Source organism: Stegastes partitus, unplaced genomic scaffold (assembly GCF_000690725.1).
Source record: "Stegastes partitus isolate 25-593 unplaced genomic scaffold, Stegastes_partitus-1.0.2 Scaffold147, whole genome shotgun sequence".
Classification (NCBI taxonomy): Eukaryota; Metazoa; Chordata; class Actinopteri; family Pomacentridae; genus Stegastes; species Stegastes partitus.
In genome coordinates, this window is record NW_007577878.1 from 65,813 (window position 1) to 81,655 (window position 15,843).

Here is a 15,843-nt window from a genome sequence, read left to right on the forward strand (position 1 = left end):
GTGTGTCCAGCTCCTGTCAGCTTGTCTCTGTGTATCAGGCTGGACAGTCAGTAACTTAACTAACTCTTAAGTGATAACAAGAGGACACTCAGCTCAGAAACCGTGAAGTCAGTGCAAAGTGCAAGTGACTCTAGTCTCTAATCTTTTCACATGGATTTGTAGAAAATCAAGCCGCTGCTTCAAACATTAAAATTAACTCTTATTTGCAAAGGCTGATTTACTTAAAGCAATACAAAGCTGATTATAATATGGTATATCCATTATTTGTTTGAAGCAATAGTGTAATCGACAATCACTGGCGAAACACGAGCGTGTGCTCTGAGCACGCCGTTCATACTCCTGGCATGGGGGTGACGCACGTGTGATGCTCTCCTGTGCGTTCGATTTTCTCCTTAAGTTTTGAGTGCGTGAGCAGGACTTAAGCCAAAAAGGGCACTTGCTCCCTCATTGCGTACGGCGTACGTCTTAGACCACGGACTTTCTTCACACACTACCTTAAAAATTGCACGTCTCACTTGCAGACTCCTTGCAGGAGGAGCAAGTTACACTTGCAGCAGTGCTATTCGCAGAGAATTTGTAGAATTTTTGGATATGTCCAAAATCCTCCGTACGTGCTTACGGGCTGTCTGCGACCTCAAAATTCCACAAGACAAACTTGTGTGGCACATGTGATTCTGCACGTAATTTGGACGCAGCCTCGGTTGCGACCAAGGCTTTAATCAACCGAACTTCAACAAATACTTCTCTTTAAGGCTTGCAAGCAGGTGCAACTGCATGGAAATCTGTCTCTGTAAGTGTCCATAGGTGGGAAGGGAGAGAGAAAGATATATGGACGGCTCACTGAGAAGAAGTCAAAGCTCAGGAGTCATACAATTCCAAGATGCATTTTGCAATCACACTGGGGCTCTACCGCAACTCTAATTTGGCCGAATCAATTCTGCAATCAATTGAAAACTGCCTCACACGTACACCAACACTCTCTAATTACTTTTTAACCTTTTTGTTTGACTTTTTATTTAGGTTTGTTTTCATTGTGTTGAGCTGGGGTGCAGAAATGTATGTGTCCCTTAGGTTGACGCCTGATGTCAGTTATGAAAATAAATCACAGAATTTAATTATTGAGTTCATTTAGTTTATACAGATAAGACATAAATAGAGAATGGAGGAAACAGGAGGATAATGGTGTCTGTGTGGGTGTATATATCTGTTGATCCATCCAACTGCTGCTCACTGATTGTATGTTTATCTGGTGGAGTGCCTACTGCCTGAGTTCCCTGTTAATCAGTTCCTACAATGGTGTGAATTACCACCCAGCCTGTATGTATTATTCATGTATATAAAAGTGTAGATGGACAGAGATGATGCCTGAATTCTGTAACTTCAATTGTATATATGCTGAGAGATTTAACACAGACAAAACCATACTGTCCCTCAGAAGTTAGAGTATTACCTGTTAAAGACATGGGATCATGTGATGGTGGCGAAATGAGCACGTATTGGCCAGGTCTACTGGTAGTGCCACTCAAGTCTTAGCAGGGTGACAACAATGGTTTGGTGGAATTCACCTTTGATAGAATGTCCTGGCCACAGTCTTTTCCCAAAAGGGAGGAGACCAAAAGAATGGTCTCTTAACTTTTGGTGATCTCACCGTTGCCGACCGCTTGCTCAGAAAGAACCCAAAGGGAGCTTTGGATTATTAGGTTCTCTGTTCAAATTCATAAGGTCTTCACCTTAATATGTTAAGCGCTATGAAATGGCATATGCTGTTAATTGCACTATGTAAATAAAACTGAACTGAATTGAACTGAATTGACTTGAACTGACTTGAATTGAGAAAAAAGAAATTACATCCTGTCTGTGCCCGGCAATCGCACACAAGCTAGACCAAATCTGGCATCTTCAGTGAATTTGACCCAGCCCTCACCAAAGGCCTTAGGTCGATAACTACTCATAAAATAAAACTAACTGACAAAAAACTCAGTCCCCTGGCTGGGACATAAACATAAGCACTCCACGGAGCTCTGGACTGCTAGCAAGCAGCAAGATGAAGCAACGGACAGAATCATAGGGGTTGAAAACTATGCCACAGCTCAAGAAACAAGGACTATGGGGCTGGAAACAGTGCTCTGACAGATAGTTTGGATATGGAAAAAAAAATACAGCAGTGCCTGAATACTGGCTGCAAGTGTATAAAACTGGAAAATTGCACTATTTAATGGTTCTACTGGTATGTCAAGAAATCTCCAAAAGGAGTTTGGTATATAACTATATAACAGTTATCTCCTAATATTTTATTATTTAGGTGGGGAAGGTTTTAGCATTATATTCTTCTTTTAGTACGGATGTGTCCATTGTGGTCAGTAAAAAATGAATAAATTTAAAAAATAAATAAATAAATTGCATTTATATCCCTTAACAATATTAAGGATAGCCGAGGCCACTGTGGTTGCCAGGGGAGCATTCCAAATAGGGCTGCTATGTTTATGAATCTCTATAGTTCTCTGGTCTATTCTTCAAAGTTTCTCTCAAAGGCCTATGCAGAGTTTGCTGAACTTGAAAACTTCTTTGTGGGAAGAATTTTCAACCTTCTACCTGGCAATGCTTCTCCTTCAAAGGAAACTAGGGTGCTCATTCAAAACTTTGAGTCAGTGGGATGGACCTCCTTTCATACATCTGAATATCCACAGTTTTTTTTTCTTTCTTCCATCCCATGAAAGTTACATGAGAATGGATTTACTATGCGATTTATTATCCATTTATGACTTATAACATAAACTGATATCTTTGCATTGAATGCAGTCTAGAATTAATATAAGTCTAACATGGACTTTGCAGATATCCTCTCCTCAAACTGACAGTAATCATTTTTCTCTACAGCGATTCCAACATTTACATGCTTCTAGACGTTCTGTCGTGCAGATTGTTATTACAGCAGCTACAAAGCTTTAGGTCGTCTCTAGAAGCTGTATCTCCTGTGGTATTTTCCTGATAGCTTCAATGACCTCTTCAGTGTTGACTTTATCCCCAAACTCCATCCCCCTGTGCTCAAGAAGTATTCTTTGCTCTCCTTGTCCGATGGCTAAGACCCCACCGAGGACAAATCCTTCCCCCGGAACATTTCCCATGAAGCCGCTCCTAAAGGCCCTCAGGCCATTTATCCAAACTCCGACACGCAGGAACCTCAGCAGACCCATCTCCAATAATATCAGCTTTTTTTTTTCTTTTTGCCACTCTACCATAAAACTTTGATTCTTGAACATGGGCAACACTTGAATAAACAGTCTCTCCATCTCAGCTGGGGGAGCTTGTAATACTACCATCACACACATTCTTCATTTTGACACTGAATAGTCTTTTTGTAAATTCTTGTCAGAAAAGCCAAGTTATATTGACCATGATCCAATGTTGAAAAGCAATAAAAGGGGGAACTTCCAAGAGGCGTTAGCACCTTTTATAGGCACTATATTGTCTTTCTGAGAAAAAGTTTATTGTCAAATCATTGAACATTCAATTCTACTTGAAAATGGTAATTTTGCTTATGTTTGCTTCATAATTCAAGAGGTTGTATTCAATTAACTGACAATCCCTCTTTCCTTTGGGAAACATGTAAAGCATATGCCTTGGGTGCGGTCACATCTTTTGTCGCATCGAAGAGACTGAAAGAATGAAAAGCATAAGCTCCTTGGATGTAAATAACCTAAGCAACAGACAGCCATACTATAATAAATGCTCTGCTGATGCAAGACTCTGAACCCTCCCCCAAATTCACCAGGCAGAAGCTGCACATGTTTGGGAACAAACATGATAGTGCTTGCCAATTGTTTTAAGAGGTAAGCTCATTTTAATTACAAGCCTCAGGGGTGTCAACTAATTTCATATAAAAACTCACAATTTATATTATTTTACTCCAGTAATAGTTTAATATTCTCTCAAAGTAAATGATGGGTATGTCTAAACATTCTCTTGAAAATGGGATCGCACCCTGATCACCCAGCAAGACCAAGTCTTAGCCTGAACAAAAGCTCATTAGCCCTATCTACTCATGACAAAAATGTCTTTCCAATATTACTAGCATTATGTTCAACCTTACATTACCGGGCCAAATTTATGAATGGTCAAAATGTTGGTGATAATTCGAGAAGACTCCTGAATATAATTCAGCTATTTCAGTGCTGCAAGGACCCCATCCTTGTTATTATGGTTTGACAACTTTGTCAACTAGGTCAGTGTTCTTCACAATACTCTAACAGCAGCAGTTGTGTCTGATGAGATGAGATCAGGCATCTTCCCTCTTCGCAATGAGAATACAAAGGGTATCTCTGTTGGGCTGTTGCTCTTCAGTGTTCCTGGTTGGGAGGGACTGCTCTCATTAAAAAGGCCATCCTTTCCAGACTACTCACTGACTGTAAATGATTCCTGTTTTGTTATCTAATAAGGTTATCAAAGTGCTTGAAGGCTGACTGAGTTCCTTTATCTCGAGCAAATGGAAACCTTGACTGAAGATGGCAAAAGTCCAAATGGCTGCCTCTGATGGGGGGCTTAGATGTACCAAATGTGAGACTCTATCAGTTGGCAGCACACCTCTGGGTGATAGCAGATTGGCTCAAATATGACCCAGCCTCAACTTGGCTCGACACTGAGTCCTCTCAGTCCAAATGCCCTTTGTGGAATTTGTTTTGTGTGAATAACTCGAAGTCTGTCAAGGACCTTTGTACTATATCACTGTAAGCACAGTCAGAGCCTAGAGGTCCACTACAGAGGGCTGTGTTCAGTTAACATCCCTTCTTACTCTTATTTTGGATGGCCCAGATTTTCTGCCAAGCCGTTAAGACTGGGACTTTAAAGAACTTCACAACCAGAAGCAGACAGAGATCCATTCTATGGACAGACTTTACTGACCTTTTTTTTTTACTATAAATGTTATTTTTAGAACATTTACCTTCACTTCACAAGTAGAAACAAAGCACTTTGTCTTGTGTCTCTGAAACACTTTAGTGTATTTTACGAGCCCTAAATTCTAACTCATCTCTAACTTCTGTAGCTACAAAGCAAGTCTGGAAGAGAGACGTGGGCATGACCTTGACTGATGGATGCATGGTATAGAAATATCTCTCTGGTGTCAATCCAGATCTACTCAATTCAAATTCTACATCACATGCTTTCAAATGCAAGTGCCATTGAGCTTCTAAGAAAAGTCAATTTGCAATGCCAGTATTGAAGTCACAGTATTTGTTAAAACAAAAAAAATAAATAAGGACTCTGACAGCTCTGATATACTGTCAGAAATGTACATACAATTAGGTTGAAGTAATTAAAACTCATTCCACAGATTTTGTGTTGGAAAACTATAATTCTGGAAAGTTGTTAAGAATTCTACGCATGGTACAAGTATTATTTTTTTTCCAACAATTGCTTACAGAAATTAACTTTCAATTCACTATATTACTTTTAATTCACTATATCACAATTACAGTTTACATACTTCAAGTTGACTGTGCCTTACAACAGCTTGAAAAATTTCATAGAACAATATTATGACTTCAGAAGCTTCTGATAGATTAACTGATATCATTTCGAGGTGTATCTTTGAATGCAATTTAAGGCGTACTTTTGAACTCAGGCCCTCTTGCTGATTGACATCATAGGACAATCAAAAATAATTAAAACTAGATACAAGATAGTGAGGAAAGATGATTATTACTGTCTGACATAATCATACAGGGGGCAAGTACACAAGCTAATAGAACTACTCATTAGTGTCTAGGGAATAATGTTTGATCCAAACCATGAGGTCATAGAACTAGATTTCATTACCAGCATTGCAGGACTGTGTTACACAATTTCTACTATGTATGGGCAGGATTCATCCAAAACAATGTGATTCTAATTAGCCCGGTGGTGGTCCTAGAATTAAAAGTCAGCAATGTGAAAAAACTGAAAGGCCGTTTCTTCCACAATGTCATTGCTCTTGACTTTAAATTTGACTCACATTTAAAAGTCAATGTACTCTACAAAAAGCCTCCAGTACTAGAAAGGCCACCATGATGGAGTTTTGTTTAATTTGCATAATGTGAAATACAGTAACGTGACATCTACATTTTGCATTTTAACTCTATCAGTACCGAATTCTGTAGACAACCTTGTAGGACTGAGCTAAACATATCTACTTACTATAAATTGGCATTATCAGTTCAAAAACATGGCCGCAATCAATCAATTTTTTTTTGCAAAGGTCAGGGCTTAGCAGGAAATTGCCCATAACTCAGGCTGACTCAGGCAATCCTTATTAAGCTCAGTTGAGACGTCCTTCTGTACGCAGACACCAAGTATTCATCATCCAGTACAGTACAGAAAAATAGCAGCACTTTCAGTATGTTATTATTAACGCATGTGTGTGCAAGGCCTATTAAACATCGGTTCATAACTAAATCTTTACGTCACAAGTTTTGGCTGTTTGCACTGACTTTCATATTTAAACTTTGCCATTAAAAGCTAGCAAAGAAGAGCTTCAGAGAGGACTGTTCTCTACTATGTTCCTCTAGCATTGTGTTATGAGCCCTCCCCTTCCTACTTTCTCAGCTGCTTCGTCCTCCAGGAGCCTGCAGGCAGTGTTGTTAGACTGATCTGAGGGAATTTGTGTAGGATTCCACACAGTTTACATAAGCCAGCTCTAAACAGTCTGTCTCTTCCTCTCTCCCTCTCCTGGGATCCACATGTCTTGCCTTTGGTTTGCTTTTTCATTTGTTGGTCACTGACAACATGTACACACATATCTCACTCATCCACTCACCACCAGCATTACTGAAACTTGGATCCTTCAAACCGCATTAATATTATTATTAGTCAGTATGTTTACCTTAAAACACAGGATTAGTAACTGAAACCTGTCTGGTCTCTCCTCTTTGTCACTGGCTATGAGCTGGCTGGTGACAGTTGAGTGTAAAGGATGAAAGCTGTTACTCTTACTTTTTTATACTAACAGATATATTAACAGAAGTGACTTTGTTGTTGCTCACAGCTTTAATTCTGGTTGATTGAGCTGCTTAAAAAAAGTTTGGATCCACAAATTGCTGCTTGCAGCTGTATTTAAGAAACAGCGTTTACATAAAACACAGAGACACAAGGTTACCCACATGTGTGACGGTACAATTTTAATATTACCCACAATTCTGTGTTGGCGCAGGCATGTGTTTGGGTTCAAGCTCAGCTGTTGCAGCATTATTTCTTTACAGAAATAGCAAAGAAAGGTTCAAAGTTGAAGAGTAACTTTGGTTTCTGGTAGCTTAGACTAGACTGTTGTCTTCAATAGTTTCTGCTGGATAAGGCGTCTCCCTCTGATCAGCAGTGATGCAAGACAAGAGTGGTAATCTGCACTGGAAGCAGACTGTATATGACGATAACATATGGGGGTTCAGTGTGGAAATAGGTATTGCAAATGCGTCAATACCTAGTATCCACATAAACAGGCATAAATTAAATGTTGCAAAACTAGGCTGTCGGTAGTATCAGGGCTAGTGGTGGATCAGACCTTTGGGCTACTTATAAGAAGGTCAGAAATTCAAGGCCCAGCACTGCTAAGCTGTCACTGTTGGGCCTTTAACCCTTTCTGCTCACCTTGCACTCTGACTGGAAACCTGAAAACAAGTAATGAGACGGTAACCTCAGCCTCCCATGATAACAAGATTGGTTCCTCAGGTTTGTTTCACTTAAAACTCTGGCTGTTTGAATCTGTGTTTCTGAGACTGTCGTCAGTATGCTGCAGTTTTGCATTTTGAAATGAGCATAAATGAGAGAAGAAAAAAAAAATCCAGCTAAGATAGAATAATGATACAGATGATACTACGTAAGCTTTTCTCATATTTGAGTTTTATTGAAAAGTGCAGAAATTCTATTGCACATCAGAGGCTACTGGCTATCATGTCTCATTGTTGAACTAAGTAAAAACACTTTACTGGACACCTGCTGTGAATGTGTGTTTTGAAGTCTGCATGACCTTAACTGCATGGGACCACTATTGTTGCTCTGTGGAGATTGTAGCATTGGTCTTACTAATCCAATACAGGGAATCAAAAAACAAAATGAGAAGATACAAGTTTGTAAAAAAGAAATCTAATTTGGAGGAAGGAGTCTCCCAGAACAATAACAGGTGATGCCTGAGCAAAAGTAATAAAGAGATGGCAGCAGACAGAGATATCAATATGTCATTACAAAGATAAAACGAAGAAAACAAATTTTGAATAAGAAAAAATTGAAAAACAGATAACTTGGAATTGTATGAGTGATTTCACTTATTAGAGTAACTTCATATTAATGAAAAACATCAGTTAGTGCACACTCACTTTTCACATCCCCTTCACTAACTCCCACGTCCTTCCGCTTTGACATTTATATTCACCTGCTGTAACATCACATGTGGGACACACGCTAAACCCCTACCTTTGACAGTCAATGTCCAATCATAGCGAATCACGGTAACAATGCACAGCAGGCCTGTCAAGCTTTAGACTGCTCATAATGTGGCAGAACTATATACTATATTCTCATGTTGCATAATTTATTAAAATGCGGGAACAAAGCTATCCTGCTGTGTTCTGCAATCCAAGCACATGGCTGCTGCTTAATTTCCATGGCTTCTTTATGGATTCTCAACTGGTAAGAGGGCTGATTTGTCCTGAACATTTAGCTTTACATTGTGTTTCGCATCATGATGAAGAGTCACCTGGTCATAATATCTCATTATATATGTTTTTAATATAAAAAAAAAATTTCTAAATATGATGAAATTCATTAAAGCCACAGAGATACAGGAGGTGGGTCTTCACTTTTCCAGCAAATGTCTACATATTTATTGGCTGTAATACTCTGATGAAGTGAATGCCCCTCATATTGATCTATAAGACTAAGGAGTTTGCGGAAACCTGATGTATGTGTCAACTGTAATGTAGGGCTGGACCCAAATCCAGTTTTGAGCCCCGAATATCCACCTGCCCGCCCTAACACAAGTTAGTATTACATGGTATATATTATGTGGTATGCACCTTAACAATTAGTCTCTCAGAATACCCAAGGACCCAGTGTTTCCACTCCTATTTATTTCTACTAATTACTCCTAATTTCCAGCAATGCCACCCTTATAATTGTTAACGTCGACAGGAAAGCCTGACAACCACAACAACCGCAACTTGCTTCTCCCCTGTCTCCAATGCACACCTGAAATCATTTCTACCTGCTGCTATGCTATGCTACCTCAAAACAGAAACCTTTTTTTAGTCTTTAGTATTTTTAGTACTGTGGTTGTTTGGTGTGCATGTTATGGATGTGTTTCTTGATCTGTTAAAATGAGTGGGATCTGACATTGACTGTGATGATGGCAAGGTGAAGAAATGTATTAGTAGATGTTAGGGAGGCAGAGGTGAGCAGGCAGTGGCAGCAGATGGAGACTCTGAGGAAAAGCAGGATTCAGACACCAGTAATTTGCAACCTGCTAATGAGAGCAAAATGAAGACCTGGACATTGTGGTTATGACTGACCCTTTTTGTGACTAATGACAAAAACATGCAGCTTGTTGTTCTGTAACTGGTCAGTACATATTTCTTTAAAATGGTTATTAGATGTCCATAAAAACGAGGCAGACTGTATGATTACTGTTTGGGCAATTTGTGTATCGTCTCATTAAGTGCACGCGTTCATGCATGTCCCGTGGGTTTTCTTTCTGGCCACTGGTGATGATTATAATCCAGGTTATTGGTTAATGCAATTGAACCCAGTCTTGCAGCTATGGGTCAGCACATCCCTGTTATAAACGGAGTGGTTCAAATAAATGGAGTGGGATTTCTATGCTGCCTACATGATATCACATCTGTATAACTCAAAGAATCCTTGCTGATAGTAATGCTGTAAGCCTATGCTGTCATGCTGTTTTCTGCTGTGCAATTAGTAACTGTGGATACATGCATAGTGTGTTGTTCTATATAGTTTTCTCTGTAATCTTACACTGAGGCATGAACACAATGTTCAGTTCACTGAAACCCCGGCACACGCATGATGTCGTACTGATGCAATGGACTGTTATTTTGTTATCATGTTCAATCATTTGGTTCTCAGGTTAAAATGTTTGCCACATACTGTTACTAATTAAGCTCTCCCTCCGTGTGTTCACCAACAACTTCTACTGCTGCCACTGGTGCAAACCTGCCTGAAAGCACGGCTATCTAAGTTTAAATTCATTTAAATGTTCATTACTGTCAAGTAATTAGAAATTACAAATTATATTTAAAATCACTGGACTCACACACACACACACACACATATAGATACGCATGCAATAATAGTGTAAAAACCCACCCACTATGGTTTCCATGGCAACAGGCAGGTAATGGTAGGTACAATAACAGGGTTCTTGTGGTGAAGTGACAGGACATAAATGAAAGGTGGCCAGTCTGTCACTCACCAGGAAGTAAGAGTCATGCAGTGAAGAGGAATATATGAGAGTTAGAGTGTGGAACTCTTGGAAACATGAAAAGAAAGAAAAAATAAATACATAAAAAATCTATTCTATCTCCTTGTTTTTATTTTTGCAATTTTTACAGTCAATGACAAAAAAAAATCAACAGCATGGACAATTTCCAAAAGATCAAAATAGCAGTATAACAGCATAATTTTCAGACTTGAACTTCACAGTTGCCCTGCACTGGCAAAACACACGATTGCACACATGGACACTCATTATCACACGCTTCCAACTCCAAGAATCAATACAAATAGGCCACATTTTCTGCCTGGATAATGATATATTTAATGACCTCCCTCTCCTTTGCTCCTTTTGCTCGCTCTCTTTTTCCTCACTGACTCAATTCACATGCAACCATCTTTCTCACAAACACACAAGCAAACACAACATACATCAATGAATTTATCTTTATAAATATTATTTTCTGAAACTGTACTTGTTTCGTCAAAGACACTGTAGATGTGTTTGCTTATTCCTGCCCTTGTGTGTGCATATCTTAATGCATGAATGTGTGTATTCCTACATGGACGACTCTGGAACTGTAGGTGTGTGTGTGTGTGTGCGTGCCTGAATGATACATCATAGATTGTCAAGTACTGTTTTGGGGGCAGCTGCAGTAGGGGGATAGAAGAACTTCTGACTGATTATTGTGCTGTCGCTGACAGTAAATCAATACATGCCAACACACACACACAAACAAGTGCACACACACTAATCCCCCTCCTCTATAAACAACATAAACACATGCATATCAGATGCACAACGCATGAATGCACTTTATAACTACATCACTCTGTCCATACCAACACACCACTTTTGCTGGGACCTTCTCAATTACTGAATACACACACACTCACACAGAGCCACAAACATACGCACAGAGTTCGGGCTCAGGGCCTCCTGAGGGTGTTGGTGGGCATGGTTGATTGACCCTGCCTCACCAATCTGCCCAGCTCTCTGCCAGAAAATCAACCAATTAAAAGATGCAGGCAACACAGCAGCAAAGGGAGAGGCGAGAGGGGAGGGTGTTGACGGCAGCTGCGATGCTGAATTGGGAAGCAGCTGTGAGGCGCTAACCTGACAAGGCAGGACAGTCAAGCTCTCTCTCTCTCTCTCACTCTCTCTCTCTCTCTTAAGTTTGAGGTGAGGCAGCGGTGTCTGCCTGTATTTTATGTGCTTCATGTACTTTATATGCCTCACTTACAAACTGGTACATATTGACTGCAGAGACAGAAATGTCACTAACTGGTTTTATATATGATGGCTTTATCACAAAAGCCTTCTTATGGCAAGAAACACCCAAGAGTTTAAGAATGCACAATAGATTTTCTTCTGCAGAATCATATTGAATATTTTCATTTAAAGCCAGAATCATGTAAGCAACTGAGGAAGTGAACTGAGATACTTAACCATCAAAGAAGAGTCATTGTAAGAGGAAAACATTGCATTCTAGCTGATTTATCTCTGCTCATCACTCAGGTGTTAAGGCAGTGAGTGAGGGCCAAAGTCCAACCGTTCTCCTTCTATTTAAGCTTTCTCTACTGTGCAGCATCTGGTATAAATACAGGGAGGGGAAAAAGAATTAGAGGAACACATTAACCGAATCAAAAGTAGCACAAAAGCACAAGAACTGCAACATTTTATTGAAATAAAATTGAACTAGAACACTATCTGGGAAATCAGTTAATTTGTCCATTTCTAATCAACCAATTAAATTATTGCTTAGTCTACAAAATGTCAGATTAGTACTATGTGCAGTTTCCAAGAAGTAATGTTGGGGTTCTGAGAAATTGCTTGTTTTGTCTGACAAAAACAGTTCAAAACCCAAACATATCCACGTAATAGTTATAATGAAACTGAAAAAATAAGAAATTCTTCACATTCGCGAGTATAGAGCCAGGAAATGCATAGCAATTAAACTTGATAAATCAGAAATTCCTTGATAGCAGAATGTGTCAGTGTCTGCTACACCACAAGTTGCAGGAAAAAAAAGGGTTCAAAACTTAACCTGACAACCGTTGTGCTTGTTTCCTCACCCTGGATCTGAAAAGTAAGTTGTGTGCAGCAGCTCAGAAATGTGTGAATGGTTTCTATGCATCCAAAACATCTGCGTACTACCAAAGTTGGATCATCCTGACACTCGGAACAGCCAAACCTAGAGACATTAAAGCAGACTGTTTGCCTGTAGCAGCGTAGATAACAGTACATGGCAATGCTGCTGCTTCATATCTGCACCTATCACCAGAATAGCTGTCAGCCTGTCCTGTCTCACTGTCAAAGGCAGGGAGTAATTAGAAATAGGTTGGGAGGGTTCACAGCAGTTTTTATCGTTAAAAATATAGTAGAAGTTACAGCTTACCCTGCGTTTTGTTGCATTCCATCAAAGTCTAATTATGCATTACATCTGAGACACTGAACAACACTCAGGGATCAAGAGTTAAGAAGCATCATGTTTACTCACGTATGTTGGGAGAACTCAGGCGCCTCATCGTTGACGTTCGCCATCCTAATCCGTACTGTAGTTGTGCCCGTTCGAGGCACCTCTCCTTTGTCAATAGCCATAACAACAAACTCGTACAGATGATTAGGTCTCTCGTAGTCCAGAGGTCCCGCAGGGAAGATGGTCCCATGAGGAGAAATAGTGAAGTCTGGGCTCAGGGTGTAATAGGTCAGCTCTGCGTTCTCTTCTGAGTCACAGTCATTGGCTGACACTAAAGAAGACAAGACAGAGAGGAACAGTAGAGAAAAGAAGTTATAGGGTGTAGCTACAGCAAACAGACAACAATGGAACCCCAGAGATCCATTTTGTTATGAAGTATAGACCAGGAGTGATTGATGCTCTCTGATCACCATAACTCTGGCAACATAGTCAAACTGACCTCACTGTCTGTAAAAACTTGTTGGTAACATGACGACAACAACAACAACAACAACAACGAAGTGTTGCATGTTTTGTTCAACCTCCACAAGATGGTGCGATGCAAAGGTTGCTTTACTCGTCAAAAAACGTTCCGTCCATTATTGCTTATAGCAGTGTTTCTCAAAGTGTGTGGCCAGAGGCAATACAGGGAGGGCGCGAGCGACCGGGAGGAAAAGGTCCGTCTTTACGCAGAACCAATGTGCTGAACTATTTTTTCACGTCGGCCCGTTTTTTTTGCTACTGCACAAGTTATTGTGGTTGGAAATGGGAATATTTCTTCCACATTGACTCAGTCTCTCTCTGGCTGACGGATTAAACAGTCGGTTTCGCTGTTTCTGGGGGGCCCAAATCATGGGCAAAGAAAGTTGGTAGCACCAGTGCTACCATTGGAAAAGTTAGTCTGAAGCCCTGTAACAGAATCACCAAGTGCAAGAAACCACATCCAATAGCTGAGGAGCTCATACTATCCACTGCTCCTGATATGGTGTCAACAATGATTGATGAAACAACCACAGCAAAATTGAAGGTTATCCCCCCACGTTACTTTTACTAATCACTGAATCACTGAGCATGTTGTTAAGTTGTTGCACTATTTGACTACTTGTGATATTTATTTAGTTTCATTAAATGTAAACTAGCTCATTTCATGTCTATTTAAGGCAAGGAGGGGATTTTTTGTCCTCCGAAGGGGGGCCTGACAGAAAAATGTTTGAGAACCAGTGGCTGATAGTGTACTCACATGAAATCCATCAGCAGAATTCAAGTACATAAAAAATCCCAAATAAATGAAATTGAAAAAGATATTTTTTAGACGGAGCACGAGGAGTTGGGATATAAAAGAAAATGACATTGAGCGCTAGAGGCTTGGCTTGATTTTTAACAATTTTTTTTCTTTGTTTTGCTGGTTTGTTGTTGGAGCAGCTGTTGACAACTCATTCCAGGAGAGGGTTGGCTTATGAGTTAACATTCTTCAGAAGCTTGCATGTAACTACTTGTTTTAATAACACAGGTAGCAGGGTCTCAAGACATATTTCATAAATAAATACCCACTGCAGCAGGACAGCTTAAGTAAAATTCTGCAGCATTAACAATGGCTATTATACTTTTGTGTATTTCCCTAAGTTAGTGTCCCATAGACACCGATTCTTACATTAACTGAGCAGGACTGTGAAAAAAACACTGATACAAGCACAATGCTGCATCACTATATTTTATTTTTCACAACTCTGTCTAACTTTCTAAAAAAAAATAAACTGAAGATATCAGAAATTACTAAACTAAAAAATAAGCAAAAAATAAAAATAAGCAAAATTACTAAACTGTATTTTTACTTGTTTGTCTGACTTACACTTCTTTGTAATGACATAAATATGTTTGTCATCAACATATCTTTGCCATTTATTCTATTTCTATTATTCTATTGTTGACCCTTTTCAGCCAACCAATCATGTATTAAATGGACTGGGATTTGTCGCCCTGGACAATTTAGAATCACCAATTAACCTCAAGCCAGAGAACCCAGAGAGAACCCACGCTGCACAGGAAGAACATGCAAACTCCACACAGAAAGATCCCAGGTGTCCTCACCAGGACATGAACTGGTGACCTCACTGCGAGGCAACGATGCTAACCACCGAGTCGCCTTGCAGTCCAAAAGAAAACAGGGAGTGAAAAATACATTGTACAATACATTTAAGTCTAAAAATAATGGTTCCACATGGGACTGGACCCCAGTCTTGGGGATTAAAAGTCTGAGTTGCACTCCAATCTCCAATTCTTCCAACCTCCTAATGCTGACTTGGTGGCTCTTTGAAAGTGGAGATGTTACTGTAATGCTCTCACTGTTATCTTACTGGGAGAAAATAATCAATTTTCAAATGTAATTGAGAATGCAGTTTAGCTGTATAGGAACGCAGTTCTTTGGAGATAAAGTTGGAGAGAAAATAGTACATGTGGAGTGTCTTTTCAGATCTGCAATTACTGTCGAGCCATGTGTTGCTCTTGTTTCTTGTCTTTCTTGTCTCTTGAGCAAAGAAACTCAACATGAGCACAGGGCATCTATTCAGTTTTCCCGCAATGTAGCAAAGCGATGATGGAAAAGGAAGTGATGCTCCCACTGCCATAAATGTTCAGCTGTGTAACACAAGCAGAGTAAGTGTTATTTGCACAGCATGCATTGAAAGGACTGTCATTTTGCAACATTTTTGCTTCTACATCATACATTGGGAATCCATGGAGCCAGGACTTACTTGGCCACAAATTGATTGCCTTGCTAAAACTGAAAAGACCACCAGGGATTTGAATAAGCATATTTTACACTAACAAGAACATTTCACCATCAAAAGCTCGATTCCCTAATACACCTTACATTGCATTTGGCTCATGTGCTCACAAACACACACACACACACACA

At 39.7% G+C, this 15,843-nt stretch overlaps 1 protein-coding gene across 1 annotated transcript in view; it reads right to left on the reverse strand.

Moving 5' to 3' along the window:
• LOC103355413 (neural-cadherin-like) overlaps positions 1–15,843 on the reverse strand; it is a gene marked incomplete at its 3' end in the record, with an annotated part of 205,800 nt that overhangs the window by 65,435 nt on the left and 124,522 nt on the right. Inside the window, exon 7 of the mRNA XM_008279205.1 lies at positions 12,972–13,221. Within this exon, the coding sequence (XP_008277427.1) occupies positions 12,972–13,221 (250 nt within the window). The remainder of the gene's footprint in view (positions 1–12,971; positions 13,222–15,843) is intronic.